The sequence below is a fragment of the Felis catus genome, chromosome B4 (assembly GCF_018350175.1).
Source record: "Felis catus isolate Fca126 chromosome B4, F.catus_Fca126_mat1.0, whole genome shotgun sequence".
Taxonomy (NCBI): domain Eukaryota; kingdom Metazoa; phylum Chordata; class Mammalia; order Carnivora; family Felidae; genus Felis; species Felis catus.
The window spans coordinates 75,555,910-75,570,691 of record NC_058374.1 but is presented as its reverse complement, the minus strand read 5'-3'; the positions used below and the strand labels follow the sequence as shown (position 1 = coordinate 75,570,691).

Below are 14,782 nucleotides of genomic sequence, written 5' to 3'. Positions count from 1 at the left end.
TAAAAATTCTATTACGTATTAGTAATTGCATATGAATTTGTTTTAGCTAATATTTGATCAAAAAGGTAAAATCCATTTTAGTTAGTATATTTTAAAATAAGTTGTGAGTTATGATTTACATTTGTATATTTACATTTTTGTTGATACTATTCTCAGTTCACAAAAGTGAACCATTGGCTTTTTTATGCACAAGAATAGTTACAGAGATAGTAATACAAATACAACAATTCAAAATAATCCAATGTAAATTGCAAGCACGCTTTTGGTGCAGATACAGGATGTGAATCCCTAGTGCTAAGTGACTGTGTAAGGACTTTTGCACAAGCAACCCCCAAAAGAAAAGCACCAATCAAAATCACTCACTCTCCAAATTTCATCTGCTTTTTAAAAATGTTTGTTTAGTTTTGAGAGACAGACAGAACACAAGTGTGGGAGGGCAGAGAGAGAGGGAGACAGAGAATCTGAAGGACTCTCCAGGCTCTGAGCTGTCAGCACAGAGCTCCATGCAGGGCTCAAACTTGTGAACCACAAGATCATGACCTGAACTGAAGTCAGATGCTTAACCGACTGAGCCACCCAGGTGCCCCCAAATTTTATTTGCTTTAAATAACTCTATAATTCAATGAAGAATTTGTCTGAAATTTATGTGTCAAGTCCAAAATTTTGCTTCATTGTCCACTTAGTAGTAATTTATGTGGATTATGGGAGGAAGTAGAACAAGGTGAATATACTAACCAGAAGTAATGATCAATGTTATTGTAGATCTAGGTTGTTCCTCCAAATGGTAGTCCTTGGCTCTCTCTATAAATTACCACTTATCTACAAACTATAGTTTTGGATGGCAACTGCCAAATGTGTTTTGAAGCAGGTCCTTCTGATTCCTTAATCTTTAAAAGTCCTTCAAATAGGACTGGTTTGAGAAACCTGATTTTTATGACAGCATCCGAGAGAATGAATATAGCTTCCTAGCATATTTCTAAAAAATCCATATGTTGTAAATGTCTCTTCACTGCCTTGATTCAGATCTCAGCCTGCACAGAGAGCACGCTACCTGTCTGGAAAGGTAGCTGTGCTGATGTCTTTCTTCCTCTTTCAGTGCTGTGGTCATTGTTGTTTGGTCTATCTCCAAGAATCTGCGTCTTTCTCTGAATGTTTGTAATTGTTCCCATTACACATCTTCCATATTCTTTTCCAGCTGATCCTCAGATATGCCATTTTACAAACATTTCTAGGGAAATAATGGTTCCTCTTGCCCGAGGCACATTTATTTTTTGCGCTTAGCTGTGCAGACCTGGATGCTGCTTTTTATTGCTTCAGGGAAGGGCAGAGATACAACCAACCAAATTATAGGCAAGCAGGCCTAGCTTTCCTTATCTGTCAGATGGTTCAAGGTCATCCTCTACTCCCAGCCATTTTCTCAACCATACTTGCTTAGTGTGACAGAATTCCTATTCCTATTCCTGTCCTTCATGTACCCCTCTAATGCCTCTGGGTAGAATGGAGGAGAAATGTTGTAGCAGCCCTTTCATTGTGTTTCTGAACATGTATTTCTTTGCCATCAGGACTTTCTGCTCATCTCTCTTGGCACCAAGATCCTCTACACTCATTTCACTCATGCAGCTTCATATACTGGTTATCCATGATATAGAGAAAACTGTTGGTTGGGACAGATACCCACTTCAATATAAGAAATCAGGTTGAGAGATTGGAATAAAGAGGATGAGCCCTGGCACGAAGGAGGCTAATAGCTATTGGCACATGATTTGAAGCTTGATGCCAGCAAGTTGGAGGAATTATTCAGAACTGGTACCCTCAACTTTACTTGTTCAGGGGCACTGACCTTAAAAAGCTCAGATCCAGAATCTTGTTTTGTAGACTGTAGATATATCTTAGTCTAATCTTAAAGTTCTCAAAGTCCTCTTTACACTGACTTGGGTTACTCTCTCTTTAACTGTCTGTGGCCAACTCTGAGGCTGTCTACAAGTTTCTATACCCATGAACAAATCTGCTACAAGTTATTAGTTTTGGATTTACATAATGTCTTAATTAACACCAATGTAGTATCTGGCTGTTTAGTGGTAGTGGTGGTTGGTGGTGGAGAGCCTGGATAATAGCTCATAGGAGAGCTAGATACTGTCATACTCTGTTTTCCTGAAGTATAGAAATCTCTGGATCCAAGTTATATCAGATTCTTGTAGTCTATGTTGCTATCGTCCATCCCTACTCCTGAGCCCCCAGCCATGAACCACCATGTTAAGGGACTCTTCCTTTTTTCCATGCCTGAGTTGACTGGACAAGTGTCAACTCTGATCCTGGGCTTATGGCATGTAATGACACACACTCCTTTTCCATATTCTGTATGTCTCTAGTGGGGAGGGGGTTTTGCCAAGACCCTTAGTTTATTTTCTAATTGCCTCACTCATATTACCCCTGAGGCCTCCTTTGTTCCCGAAGTAGGCTAGGGACATCCTGCTTCCTAGAACCAAATCTACAAGAAACAAAGGTAGGTAACAAAGCCAAATGGGAACAGAATCATGCTTGGAACTCTCTCTGGGAAGAAAACAATAACTGGTATGGACTAGAGATTAAGGGAGGAGAAGGAAAAATGGGGTAAAAGTACGGAAGGAACCTGGCAGGTTCAGTGTTTCTGTGTTGGCATGACCAGTCTCTCTTCATCCTCTTCCTGGATGTAGGGCTTGGTGCCAGGGCCCCCGAGGCTTTCTCCACAAATAAAAGGAGGTGAAGCTGTCTGGTGTCCCTATTTCAGGTTCTTGGGGGCAGCCAAAATGATGTCCTTTGTCTCTCTGCTCCTGATTGGCATCATGTTCCCTGCCATCCAGGGGAAGCAATTTACAAAATGTGAGCTGTCCCAGGTGCTGAAAGACATGGATGGCTATGGAGGCATTGCTTTGTCTGAATGTAAGTTCCCTGCTGCCTTGCTTCATCCATTCTTCAATTCAGATGTGTCTCTCTTTCATCCATCTTTTCCTCTCCACTTTTATTCAATTATCTAATAATCCTTTTATCTTATCTTCTTATCTGTTTACTCTTTTTATTACATTTATTATGTATTTTTCCTTTCTCTCTTAAAAAAATTTTTTTTTTTAACATTTATTCATTTTTGAGAGACAGAGAGACACAGACTATGGAAGGGGCATAGAGAGAGAGGGAGACACAGAATCTGAAGCAGGCTCCAGGCTCTGAGCTGTCAGCACAGAGCTTGATGTGGGGCTTGAGCCCACGAACTGTGAGATCATGACCTGAGCTGAAGTCGGACACTTAACCGACTGAGCCACCCAGACGCCCCTATTTTCCCTTTCTCTTATTGTCTGTCCTTTTTGGAACTCTTTTCATTTCATCAATATATTTTGTGCTTTGCAATATTTGGAGATTAGCTAGAGAGCCTTTCTATGTCTGGTAATACAGGTCCTCATTTATGCTATAAATGCATAATTTATAGTCACCTCTGTGATACCTCTTTCTCATCTTTCCCTCAGGGATCTGTACCATATTTCATACTAGTGGTTATGATACACAAACCATAGTCAATAACAATGGCAGCACAGAATATGGACTCTTCCAGATCAACAATAAATTTTGGTGCAGGGACAACCAGATCCTTCAGTCAAGGAACATCTGTGACATCTCCTGTGACAGTGAGTAGCCTCTTTTATCCTGTTCCTCTGTTTTCCTGGAGGCTACCTCTGGGATAATCTTATTTTTGGTGTCAAGCATACTTCTGGCTTCACTGCCTTGTACTCCACCTCAACTGTGGGGCTTGAATTGACAGAATTTTCATGTTCACTAAATCCCCAGGCAGTTCCCAGAAGTTCACAGGTAGATGATCTGAGCTGTCTGGGATTCTTGAAGTCTAATACCCTGCATTTTCAGAGTAAGTCAGTTGATGAAGTTGACAGTTCCTCTGGAGAAATTCAAGAAAAGTGAAGGGAATCCTTATCTTGGATGGGGAACATTATTGTATTGACTTTCTCATATAGAAAGGCAACAGGCATAAGCCTCCAGTTCAGAGAAGGACCAGACCTAATAGATCCAGGGAAGAGGGAAACACATTATCTTTCTGGGTAATACTTAGCTCTCTCATTCCTCTCCTTGCAACTCCTGCCAGAGTTCCTGGATGATGACCTTACTGATGACATGATTTGTGCCAAGAAGATCCTGGATAAGGAAGGAATTGACTACTGGTGAATCTCCATTCTATTTTTTACTTTTCCCTTCTCCTCCTTTTTTCTCACTCCTTTAGTCCAGCACTGCTGTCCTCTCTTTCTATCTCCTGACCATTTAATTTAGAATGTAGTTTTCAAAACAAAAGTCATTGAGAAGATTCAGGTTTCCGATTTTCCAAGCTTCCCTCACATCACTCCTGTTTAACAATATTCCTAATAAGCATAAGAAAGAGAAGGTTGAGACCTATGGCTCCCTTCACCTGGACGTGGACATCTAATTCAGCTTGTTTTAGTCCTAGACCCTGAAGCAAGCCCTTGATACCACTGCATGTCTTTTCCAGTCCTACAATTTTTTGGAGTTTTAAAAGTGAACCCTACCCCATTAGGTGGCTCAGTGTCCCTTGCCATCTGGCTAGGAATGTCCTTCTGTAATTTTCATCCACACTCTTCCACCTTGACCCTTTTGGGAATAAAGCTAGATGGAAGTTTGGGCTAAGATCCAGTCATCCAACTTGTCCTGTCTCTTTTTCCATTATCAGGTTGGCCCATAAACCACTCTGCTCTGAGAAACTGGAACAGTGGCACTGTGAGATGTTGTGAGTGCCTGCGGTCTTTGCTGTTTCTGCCCTCTGTACATTCCTGGAATGCCTCTCCCCTAAGGCTACCTCAGTTTGCTTCTTTCTACCCCCTTGAAGCTGATTTGTCTTTGAGCCCTGAACTCTGTAGTGATACCTTTGGACACTTGAGAATGATTCTCCAGGGATGTGTGACTGGTACACTGGACTTTTGACGCTTGCTTAGTGCCCCCTGATGGCACTTTAACTACAACAATGGGTTCCACCTCTGTCTTGAATAAAGGGACTGATTTTGAATGGCTGGCTGTATTTTCTTCCTGGGGGGAGGAGGAGGAAGTAGTGTGAGTGGGTGGACACTGAAGCTATAAGTCATAGCCACCTTCCATCTCTACTGAAGAGGAAATAGACTGAACTTAGAAAGATGGAGGTTACTTTCTGTTGCAACTCGATTCAAGAAACTCATTGATCACTAGCATATTCAAGGAACTATAGAAGGAGTAAAAAATTGGCAAAAGGGTCCCTTCCCTCAAGGACTAGTAGGAAAGATAAGATAAACAATTAAATAATTATAATGCAGAGCGCCTGGGTGGCTCAGTCGGTTAAGCGTCCGACTTCAAGTCAGGTCATGATCTCACGGCTGGTGAGTTCGAGCCCTGCGTCAGGCTCTGTGCTGACAGCTCGGAGCCTGGAGCCTGCTTTGGATTCTGTGTCTCCATCTTTCTCTTCCCCTCCCCAACTTGTGCTCTGTCTCCATCAAAAAATAAATAAAAGTAAAAAAAATTAAAAAAATTATTATAATACAAGGGGGAATGTCATAGCATCATGAGAGAGTTTAGAAATGTGCTCTGAACATTCATAAAAAAAGATACTTTACATTGGGGGGGTGCTGTGGGAAAAGAGATCAAGAAAGGATTTATTAAAGGAGTGGCACTTAAGCTGGTTTTGAAGTATGGGTTGGATTTTTGACTGGTGGAGATGCGGGGTGGGAGAAGGACAGCAAAGATAGGGGTGCCAAGAATCTGAAAAGGGTGACCAATGGGTTGAGGGAGATTTGAGTCCTAAAGTCTGTTTCTGCTACTCATCGATGGTTCAAACCTGGGCATGTCATCTCTGTCCTCTGTGCTTCAGCTTCCTCATCTTAAAAGGAGGGTTTTGGTTCAGGTGTTTTTTTTTTTGTTTTTTTTTTTTTAATCTCTTCCTGCTTTGACAATCCAGCATGCCAAAACTCGAATTTAAAGTACCACATTTATGTACAGATGGCTACCAGAAGCATTAAAAGATGCTCAACATTACTCATCATCAGGGAAATATGAATCAAAACTACAATGAAATATCACATCACACCTGTAAGAATGGCCAAAATTAATAACACAGGAAACAACAGGTGCTGGTGAGGATGCAGAGAAAGGGCAACCCTTTTGCACTGTTGGTGATAATGCAAACTAGTGCAGCCACTCTGGAAAACAGCATTGAGGTTTCTAGAAAATTGAAAGTAGAACTCTACAACCCAGAAATTGCACTACTAGGTATTTACCAAAGGATACAAAAATACTAATTCAAAGGGTACATGCACCCTGATGTTTATAGTAGCCAAATTATGGAAAGAGCCCAAATGTATATACATGTACCATGGAATATTACTCAGCCATCAAAAAGAATAAAATATTGCCATTTGCAATGACTTGGGTGGAGCTAGAGTGTATTATGCTTAGTGAAATAGGTCAGTCAGAGAAAGACAAACACCATATGATTTCATTAATGTGGAATTTAAGAAACAAAAAAGATGAACACGGGGGGGGGGGGTGGAAAAGGGAGAGGCAAACCAGGAAACAGACTCTTAAATATAGTGAACAAACTGAGGGTTGCTGGAGGGGATGTGGGTGGGGGGATGGGTTAAATGGGTGATAGGTATTTAAGAGGGTACTTGTTCTGATGAGCACTGGTGTTCTATGTAAACGATGAATCATTAAATTCTATACCTGGAATTAATATTACACTGTATGTTAGCTAACTGGAATTTTTTTTTATATATGAAATTTATTGTCAAATTGGCTTTCATACAACACCCAGTGCTCATCCCAAAAGATGCCCTTTTCAATACCCATCACCCACCCTTCTCTCCCTCCCACCCCCCCATCAACCCTCAGTTTGTTCTCAGTTTTTAAGAGTCTCTTATGCTTTGGCTCTCTCCTACTCTAACCTCTTTTGTTTTTTTTTTCTTCCCCTCCCCCATAGGTTTCTGTTAAGTTTCTCAGGATCCACATAAGAGTGAAAACATATGGTATCTGTCTTTCTCTCTATGGCTTATTTCACTTAGCATAACACTCTCCAGTTCCATCCGTTGCTACAAAGGGCCATATTTCATTCTTTCTCATTGCCACGTAGTCCTCCATTGTGTATATAAACCATAATTTCTTTATCCATTCATCAGTTGGTGGACATTTAGGCTCTTTCCATAATTTGGCTATTGTTGAGAGTGCTGCTATAAACATTGGGGTACAAGTGTCCCTATGCGTCAGTACTCCTATATCCCTTGGGTAAATTCCTAGCAGTGCTACTGCTGGGTCATAGGGTAGGTCTATTTTTAATTTTTTGAGGAACCTCCACACTGTTTTCCAGAGTGGCTGCACCAATTTGCATTCCCACCAACAGTGCAAGAGGGTTCCTGTTTCTCCAGCATCTATAGTCTCCTGATTTGTTCATTTTGGCCACTCTGACTGGCGTGAGGTGATATCTGAGTGTGGTTTTGATTTGTATTTCCCTGATGAGGAGCGACGTTGAGCATCTTTTCGTGTGCCTGTTGGCCATCTGGATGTCTTCTTTAGAGAAGTGTCTATTCATGTTTTCTGCCCATTTCTTCACTGGATTATTTGTTTTTCGGGTGTGGAGTTTGGTGAGCTCTTTATAGATTTTGGATACTAGCCCTTTGTCCAATATGTCATTTGCAAATATCTTTTCCCATTCTGTTGGTTGCCTTTTAGTTTTGTTGGTTGTTTTCTTTGCTGTGCAGAAGCTTTTTATCTTCATGAGGTCCCAATAGTTCATTTTTGCTTTTAATTCCCTTGCCTTTGGGGATGTGTCAAGTAAGAAATTGCTGCAGCTGAGGTCAGAGAGGGCTTTTCCTGCTTTCTCCTCTAGGGTTTTGATGGTTTCCTGTCTCACATTCAGGTCCTTTATCCATTTTGAGTTTATTTTTGTGAGTGTTGTAAGAAAGTGGTCTAGTTTTAACCTTCTGCATGTTGCTGTCCAGTTCTCCCAGCACCATTTGTTAAAGAGACTGTCTTTTTTCCATTGGATGTTCTTTCCTGCTTTGTCAAAGATTAGTTGGCCATACTTTTGTGGGTCTAGTTCTGGGGTTTCTATTCTATTCCATTGGTCTATGTGTCTGTTTTTGTACCAATACCATGCTGTCTTGATGATGACAGCTTTGTAGTAGAGGCTAAAGTCTGGGATTGTGATACCTCCTGCTTTGGTCTTCTTTTTCAAAATTACTTTGGCTATTCACGGCCTTTTGTGGTTCCATATGAATTTTAGGATTGCTTGTTCTAGCTTTGAGAAGAATGCTGGTGCAATTTTGATTGGGATTGCATTGAATGTGTAGATAGCTTTGGTTAGCATTGACATTTTAACAGTATTTATTCTTCCAACCCATGAGCACAGAATGTTTTTCCATTTCTTTATATCTTCTTCAATTTCCTTCATAAGCTTTCTATAGTTTTCAGCATACAGATCTTTTACATCTTTGGTTAGATTTATTCCTAGGTATTTTATGCTTCTTGGTGCAATTGTGAATGGGATCAGTTTCTTTATTTGTCTTTCTGTTGCTTCATTATTAGTGTATAAGAATGCAACCGATTTCTGTACATTGATTTTGTATCCTGCAACTTGCTGAATTCATGTATCAGTTCTGGCAGACTTTTGGTGGAGTCTATCGGATTTTCCATGTATAATATCATGTCATCTGCAAAAAGTGAAAGCGTAACTTCATCTTTGCCAATTTTCCTGCCTTTGATTTCCTTTTGTTGTCTGATTGCTGATGCTAGAACTTCCAACACTATGTTAAACAACAGCGGTGAGAGTGGACATCCCTGTCGTGTTCCTGATCTTAGGGGAAAAAGCTCTCAGTTTTTCCCCATTGAGGATGATGTTAGCTGTGGGCTTTTCATAAGTGGCTTTTATGATGTTTAAGTATGTTCCTTCTATCCCGACTTTCTCAAGCGTTTTTATTTTTATTTTATTTTATTTTTTTCAACGTTTATTTATTTTTGGGACAGAGAGAGACAGAGCATGAACGGGGGAGGGGCAGAGAGAGAGGGAGACACAGAATCGGAAACAGGCTCCAGGCTCGAGCCATCAGCCCAGAGCCTGACACAGGGCTAGAACGCACGGACTGCAAGATCGTGACCTGGCTGAAGTCGGACGCTTAACCGACTGCGCCACCCAGGCGCCCCTCAAGCGTTTTTATTAAGAAAGGATGCTGAATTTTGCCAAATGCTTTTTCTGCATCGATTGACAGGATCATATGGTTCTTTTCTTTTATTAATGTGATGTATCACGTTGATTGATTTGCAAATGTTGAACCAGCACTGCATCCCAGGAATGAATCCCACTTGATCATGGTGAATAATTTTTTTTATATGCTGTTGAATTTAATTTGCTAGTATCTTATTGAGAATTTTTGCATCTATATTCATCAGGGATATTGGCCTGTAGTTCTCTTTTTTTACTGGGTCTCTGTCTGGTTTAGGAATCAAAGTAATACTGGCTTCATAGAATGAGTCTGGAAGTTTTCCTTCCCTTTCTATTTTTTGGAATAGCTTGAGAAGGATAGGTATTATCTCTGCTTTAAATTTCTGGTAGAACTCCCCTGGGATGTCATCTGGTCCTGGACTTTTATTTGTTGGGAGATTTTTTGATAACTGATTCAATTTCTTCGCTGGTTATGGGTCTGTTCAAGCTTTCTATTTCCTCCTGTTTGAGTTTTGGAAGTGTGTGGGTGTTTAGGAATTTGTCCATTTCTTCCAGGTTGTCCAGTTTGTTGGCATAAAATTTTTCATAGTATTCCCTGATAATTGCTTGTATTTCTGAGGTATTGGTTGTAATAAGTCCATTTTCAATCATGATCTATTTGGTCTATTTGGGTCATCTCCCTTTTCTTTTTGAGAAGCCTGGCTAGAGGTTTATCAATTTTGTTTATTTTTTCAAAAAACCAACTCTTGGTTTCATTGATCTGCTCTACAGTTTTTTTAGATTCTATATTGTTTATTTCTGCTCTGATCTTTATTATTTCTCTTATTCTGCTGGGTTTAGGGTGTCTTTGCTGTTCTGCTACTATTTCCTTCAGGTGTGCTGTTAGATTTTGTATTTGGGATTTTTCTTGTTTCTTGAGATAGGCCTGGATTGCAATGTATTTTCCTCTCAGCACTGCCTTTGCTGCATCCCAAAGCGTTTGGATTGTTGTATTTGCATTTTCGTTTGTTTCCATATATTTTTTAATTTCTTCTCTAATTGCCTGGTTGACCCATTCATTCTTTAGTAGCGTGTTCTTTAACCTCCATGCTTGTGGAGGTTTTCCAGACTTTTTCCTGTGGTTGATTTCAAGTTTCATAGCATTGTGGTCTGAAAGTATGCATGGTATGATCTCAATTCTTGTATACTTATGAAGGGCTGTTTTGTGACCCAGTATGTGACCTATCTTGGAGAATGTTCCATGTGCACTGGAGAAGAAGGTATATTCTGTTGCTTTGGGATGCAGAGTTCTAAATATATCTGTGAAGTCCATCTGATCCAATGTATCATTCAGGGCCCTTGTTTCTTTATTGACCATGTGTCTAGATGATCTATCCATTGTTGTAAGTGGAGTATTAAAGTCCCCTGCAATGACCACATTCTTATCAATAAGGTTGCTTATGTTTGTGAGTAATTGTTTTATATATTTGGGGTTCCCATATTCGGCGCATAGACATTTATAATTGTTAGCTCTTCCTGATAGATAGACCCTGTGATTATTATATAATGCCCTTCTTCATTTCTTGTTATAGCCTTTAATTTAAAGTCTAGTTTGTCTGATATAAGTATGACTACTCCAGCTTTCTTTTGACTTCCAGTAGCATGATAAATAGTTCTCCATCCCCTCACTTTCAATCTGAACGTGTCCTCAGGTCTAAAATGAGTCCCTTGTAGCCAACAAATAGATGGGTCTTGTTTTTTTATCCATTCTGATATCCTATGTCTTTTGGTTGGCACATTTAGTCCATTTACATTCAGTGTTATTATAGAAAGATACGGGTTTAGAGTCATTGTGATGTCTGTAGGTTTCATGCTTGTAGCGATGTCTCTGGTACTTTGTCTCACAGGATCCCCCTTAGGATCTCTTATAGGGCTGGTTTAGTGGTGATGAATTCCTTCAGTTTTTGTTTGTTTGGGAAGACCTTTATCTCTCCTATTCTAAATGACAGATTTGCTGGATAGAGGATTCTCGGCTGCATATTTTTTCTGTTCATCACATTGAAGATTTCCTGCTATTCCTTTCTGGCCTGCCAAGTTTCAGTAGAGAGATACGTCATGAGTCTTATCGGTCTCCCTTTATATGTTAGAGCACGTTTATCCCTAGCTGCTTTCAGAATTTTCTCTTTATCCTTGTATTTTGCCAGTTTCACTATGATATGTCGTGTGGAAGATCAATTCAAGTGACGTCTGAAGGGAGTTCTCTGTGCCTCTTGGGTTTCAATGCCTTTTTCCTTCCCCAGATCAGGGAAGTTCTCAGCTATGATTTCTTCACGTACACCTTCAGCACCTTTCCCTCTCTCTTCCTCCTCTGGAATACCAATTATGCGTAGATTATTTCTCTTTAGTGCATCACTTAGTTCTCTAATTTTCCCCTCATACTCCTGGATTTTTAAAATCTTTTTCTCAGCTTCCTCTTTTTCCATAATTTTATCTTCTAGTTCACCTATTCTCTCCTCTGCCTCTTCAATCTGAGCTGTGGTCGTCTCCATTTTATTTTGCAGCTCATTTATAGCATTTTTTAGCTCCTCCTGGCTGTTTCTTAGTCCCTTGATCTCTGTAGCAATAGGTTCTCTGCTGTCCTCTATACTGTTTTCAAGCCCAGCGATTAATTTTATGACTATTATTTTAAATTCACTTTCTGTTATATTGTTTAAATCATTTTTGATCAGTTCACTAGCTGTCACTACTTCCTGGAGTTTCTTTTGAGGGGAATTCTTCCGTTTCATCATTTGGATAGTCCCTGGAGTGGTGCGGAACTGCAGGGCACTTCCCCTGTGCTGTCTTGAATAACTTGCATTGCTGGGCGGTACCACAGTCAGACCTGATGTCTGCCCCCAGCCCACCACTGGGGCCACAGTCAGACTGGCGTGTACCTTCTCTTCCCCTTTCCTAGGGGTGGGATTCACTGTGGGGTGGTGTGGCCCATCTGTGCTACTTGCACACTGCCAGGCTTGTGGTGCTGGGGATCTGGTGTATTAGCTGGGGTGGATTGGCAAAGTGCACAGGGGCAGGACTGGCAGGGTCAGCTCGCTTTTCCTTCAATGATCCACTTCGGGAGGGGCCCTGGGGCACCGGGAGGGAGTTAGACCCACTGGAGGGATGGATCCACAGAAGCACAGCATTGGGTGTTTGTGCCGTGCAAGGAAGTTCCATGACGGGAACTGGTTCCCTTTGGGATTTTGGCTGGGGGATGGGCAAGGGAGATGGCACGGATGAGCACCTTTGTTCCCCCCCAAGCTGAGGTCTGTCATCCGGGGCTCAACAACTCTCGCTCCTGTTGTCCTCTAGCCCTCCCGTTCTCTGAGCAGAGCTGTTAACTTTTTTTTTGTAATTTTTTAAATTATTTTTAATATATGAAATTTATTGTCAAATTGGATTCCATACAACTACCAGTGTTCATCCCAAAAGATGCCCTCTTCAATACCCATCACCCACCCTTCCCTACCTCCCTCCATCAACCCTCAGTTTGTTCTCAGTTTTTAAAGAGTCTCTTATGCTTTCGTTCTCTCCCACTCTAACCTCTTTTTTTTTCTTCCCCTCCCCCATGGGTTTCTGTTAAGTTTCTCAGGATCCACATAAGAGTGAAACCATATGGTATCTGTCTTTCTCTGTATGGCTTATTTCACTTAGCATCACACTCTCCAGTTCCATCCATGTTGCTACAAAGGGCCATATTTCATTCTTTCTCATTGCCACATAGTACTCCATTGTGTATATAAACCACAATTTCTTTATCCGTTCATCACTTAATGGACATTTAGGCTCTTTCCATAATTTGGCTATTGTTGAGAGTCAGAGCTGTTAACTTATAACCTTCCAGATGTTAAGTCCCGCTTGCTGTCAGAATACAGTCCGTCTGGCCCCTCCGCTTTTGCAAGCCAGACTCGGGGGCTCTGCTTTGCTTTGCCAGCAGGTGTCCCTCCACCCCGGCTCCCTCCCACCATTCTGTGTAGCGTGCACTGCCTCTCCGCCCTTCCTACCCTCTTCCATGGGCCTCTTGTCTACACTTGGCTCCAGAGAATCCATTCTGCTAGTCTTCTGGCGGTTTTCTGGCTGATTTAGGCAGGTGTGGGTGGAATTTAAGTGATCAGCAGGTCACAGTGAGCCCAGCGTCCTCCTACACCACCATCCAGCTAACTGGAATTTAAGTAAAAACTTGAAGAAAAAAAATGACATTTCTGAGTTAACTGAGTTATCTTCTACTTCCTGTTTTTCTTCTTCCTGCCTTTCTTAGATGTCTAATATAGCTGATTACACTCCTCCTACCCCTATACCTGCAGGGCCTTTTGGCAGTCAGATCATACTTCTCTTGTCTCAGAGATGAGCAGTTCCCACATGAAGTCTCCCTATGGCTTGTTTAGAGACTGATAGGACCATGAAAGGGGTGGAGAAGCCATCCCTCTCCTATACTTAATGAAAAGAGACTCTCAGGAAATAAACTTGGTACTCATGATGTGACTTTAGTGTGAACTTAAACACAATGTGATGCATCTCCCAGGTGTATTGCATTCCCCCTTGGGACAAAACGATTTACCCAAGTCTACAGGTTTTAGGAGTGACTCCTTTGTATGGGTGTGTGTGGGAGGACAGTGTCAGATGGCCATTCTTCCTAGAGAGCTCACATATCGACTTCTTACTTATTAGCCTGCCTTAGTTACCCCTCAGGAAGTCAAGTGCTCTGGTAACATAAGGGACCTGCTTGACCAAGTGGCCCAAGAAGAAATGCAGCTAAGGCTGGGACTTGTGCCCAGTCCCATTGCTCTGGCCTTCATGCCACAGAGAAGACCAGGAAACATCACCTGTGAGTATACCATATATGAGGCCATAATCTGAAGAGGACTGTGCTAGAGGAAACTGACAACAAATTTATTTTCAGAGAGTATCTTAGCTTGAAGTTCAGAAGAACAGAGGGAAGCCAGGGAGCTGGCATGGAAGTAGTCCTGACTGATGTAGTCCTGACCTCTTGGCATTTGATAGAAGCATGACAGGAAAGTGCTGTTGTTCTCTTCCTGAGAACATTCTTGGGAGCTGAAGGAGAGATGGGATGGCAGCTGAGAATCTGTTCTGTTTCTCCAACTCCTTCTCCTTCCTTAGGCCTGGAACAAGTCTTGAACCAAGAAGGGATCTGAAGTGGTCCAGGCTCAGGTTGCGGTGGGGAGGCTCAGGGCAGCGCTGTCAGAGTGCACCCTCTCCCAGAGCTCTGTGTGAGGAGGTCTCAGAATGGTGCCCAACAATATGGACTCCCTTTCTATCCCAATTTATCCTTCATGCTACTTTCCTCTGACATCTAGGTATAATAATTTCCTTTTGGATAAGTACCCAGAAGTGGAATTACTGGATCATATGGTAGTTCTAAATTTTTTGAGGATCCTTCACACTTTTTTTGTCAGAATTTTCTTGAGTGGTGACTGGCCCCCCTGTCATGTGCTCTGTGGGGGTTTTCCCATCTCACTTGATTGGGGGAGGACAGTGGAGTTAGAGGAACTAATGCTTCTGTTTTTAGAGGAAAGAACA

General features: G+C 41.5%; 1 protein-coding gene across 1 annotated transcript; it reads left to right on the top strand.

The window, feature by feature from the left end:
• The first annotated feature begins 501 nt into the window (after nt 1-501).
• Nucleotides 502-5,056, top strand: LALBA (lactalbumin alpha). Its single transcript, XM_003988615.5, has 4 exons — nt 502-2,919; nt 3,498-3,656; nt 4,127-4,202; nt 4,724-5,056. Exons 1-4 carry the CDS (start codon nt 2,787-2,789, stop codon nt 4,782-4,784), a joined length of 429 nt encoding a protein of 142 aa, XP_003988664.1. The 5' UTR covers nt 502-2,786; the 3' UTR covers nt 4,785-5,056.
• The last annotated feature ends 9,726 nt before the right edge of the window (nt 5,057-14,782 follow it).

What these genes read in the sequence shown, in the direction of transcription:
- LALBA (XM_003988615.5), top strand. Translation starts at nt 2,787, where the DNA reads ATGATGTCCTTTGTCTCTCTGCTCCTGATTGGCATCATGTTCCCTGCC. An exon ending in CTGTGACATCTCCTGTGACA is followed by an intron (nt 3,657 to 4,126) that starts GTGAGTAGCCTC and finishes AACTCCTGCCAG; the next exon opens with AGTTCCTGGATGATGACCTT. An exon ending in AAGGAAGGAATTGACTACTG is followed by an intron (nt 4,203 to 4,723) that starts GTGAATCTCCAT and finishes TTCCATTATCAG; the next exon opens with GTTGGCCCATAAACCACTCT.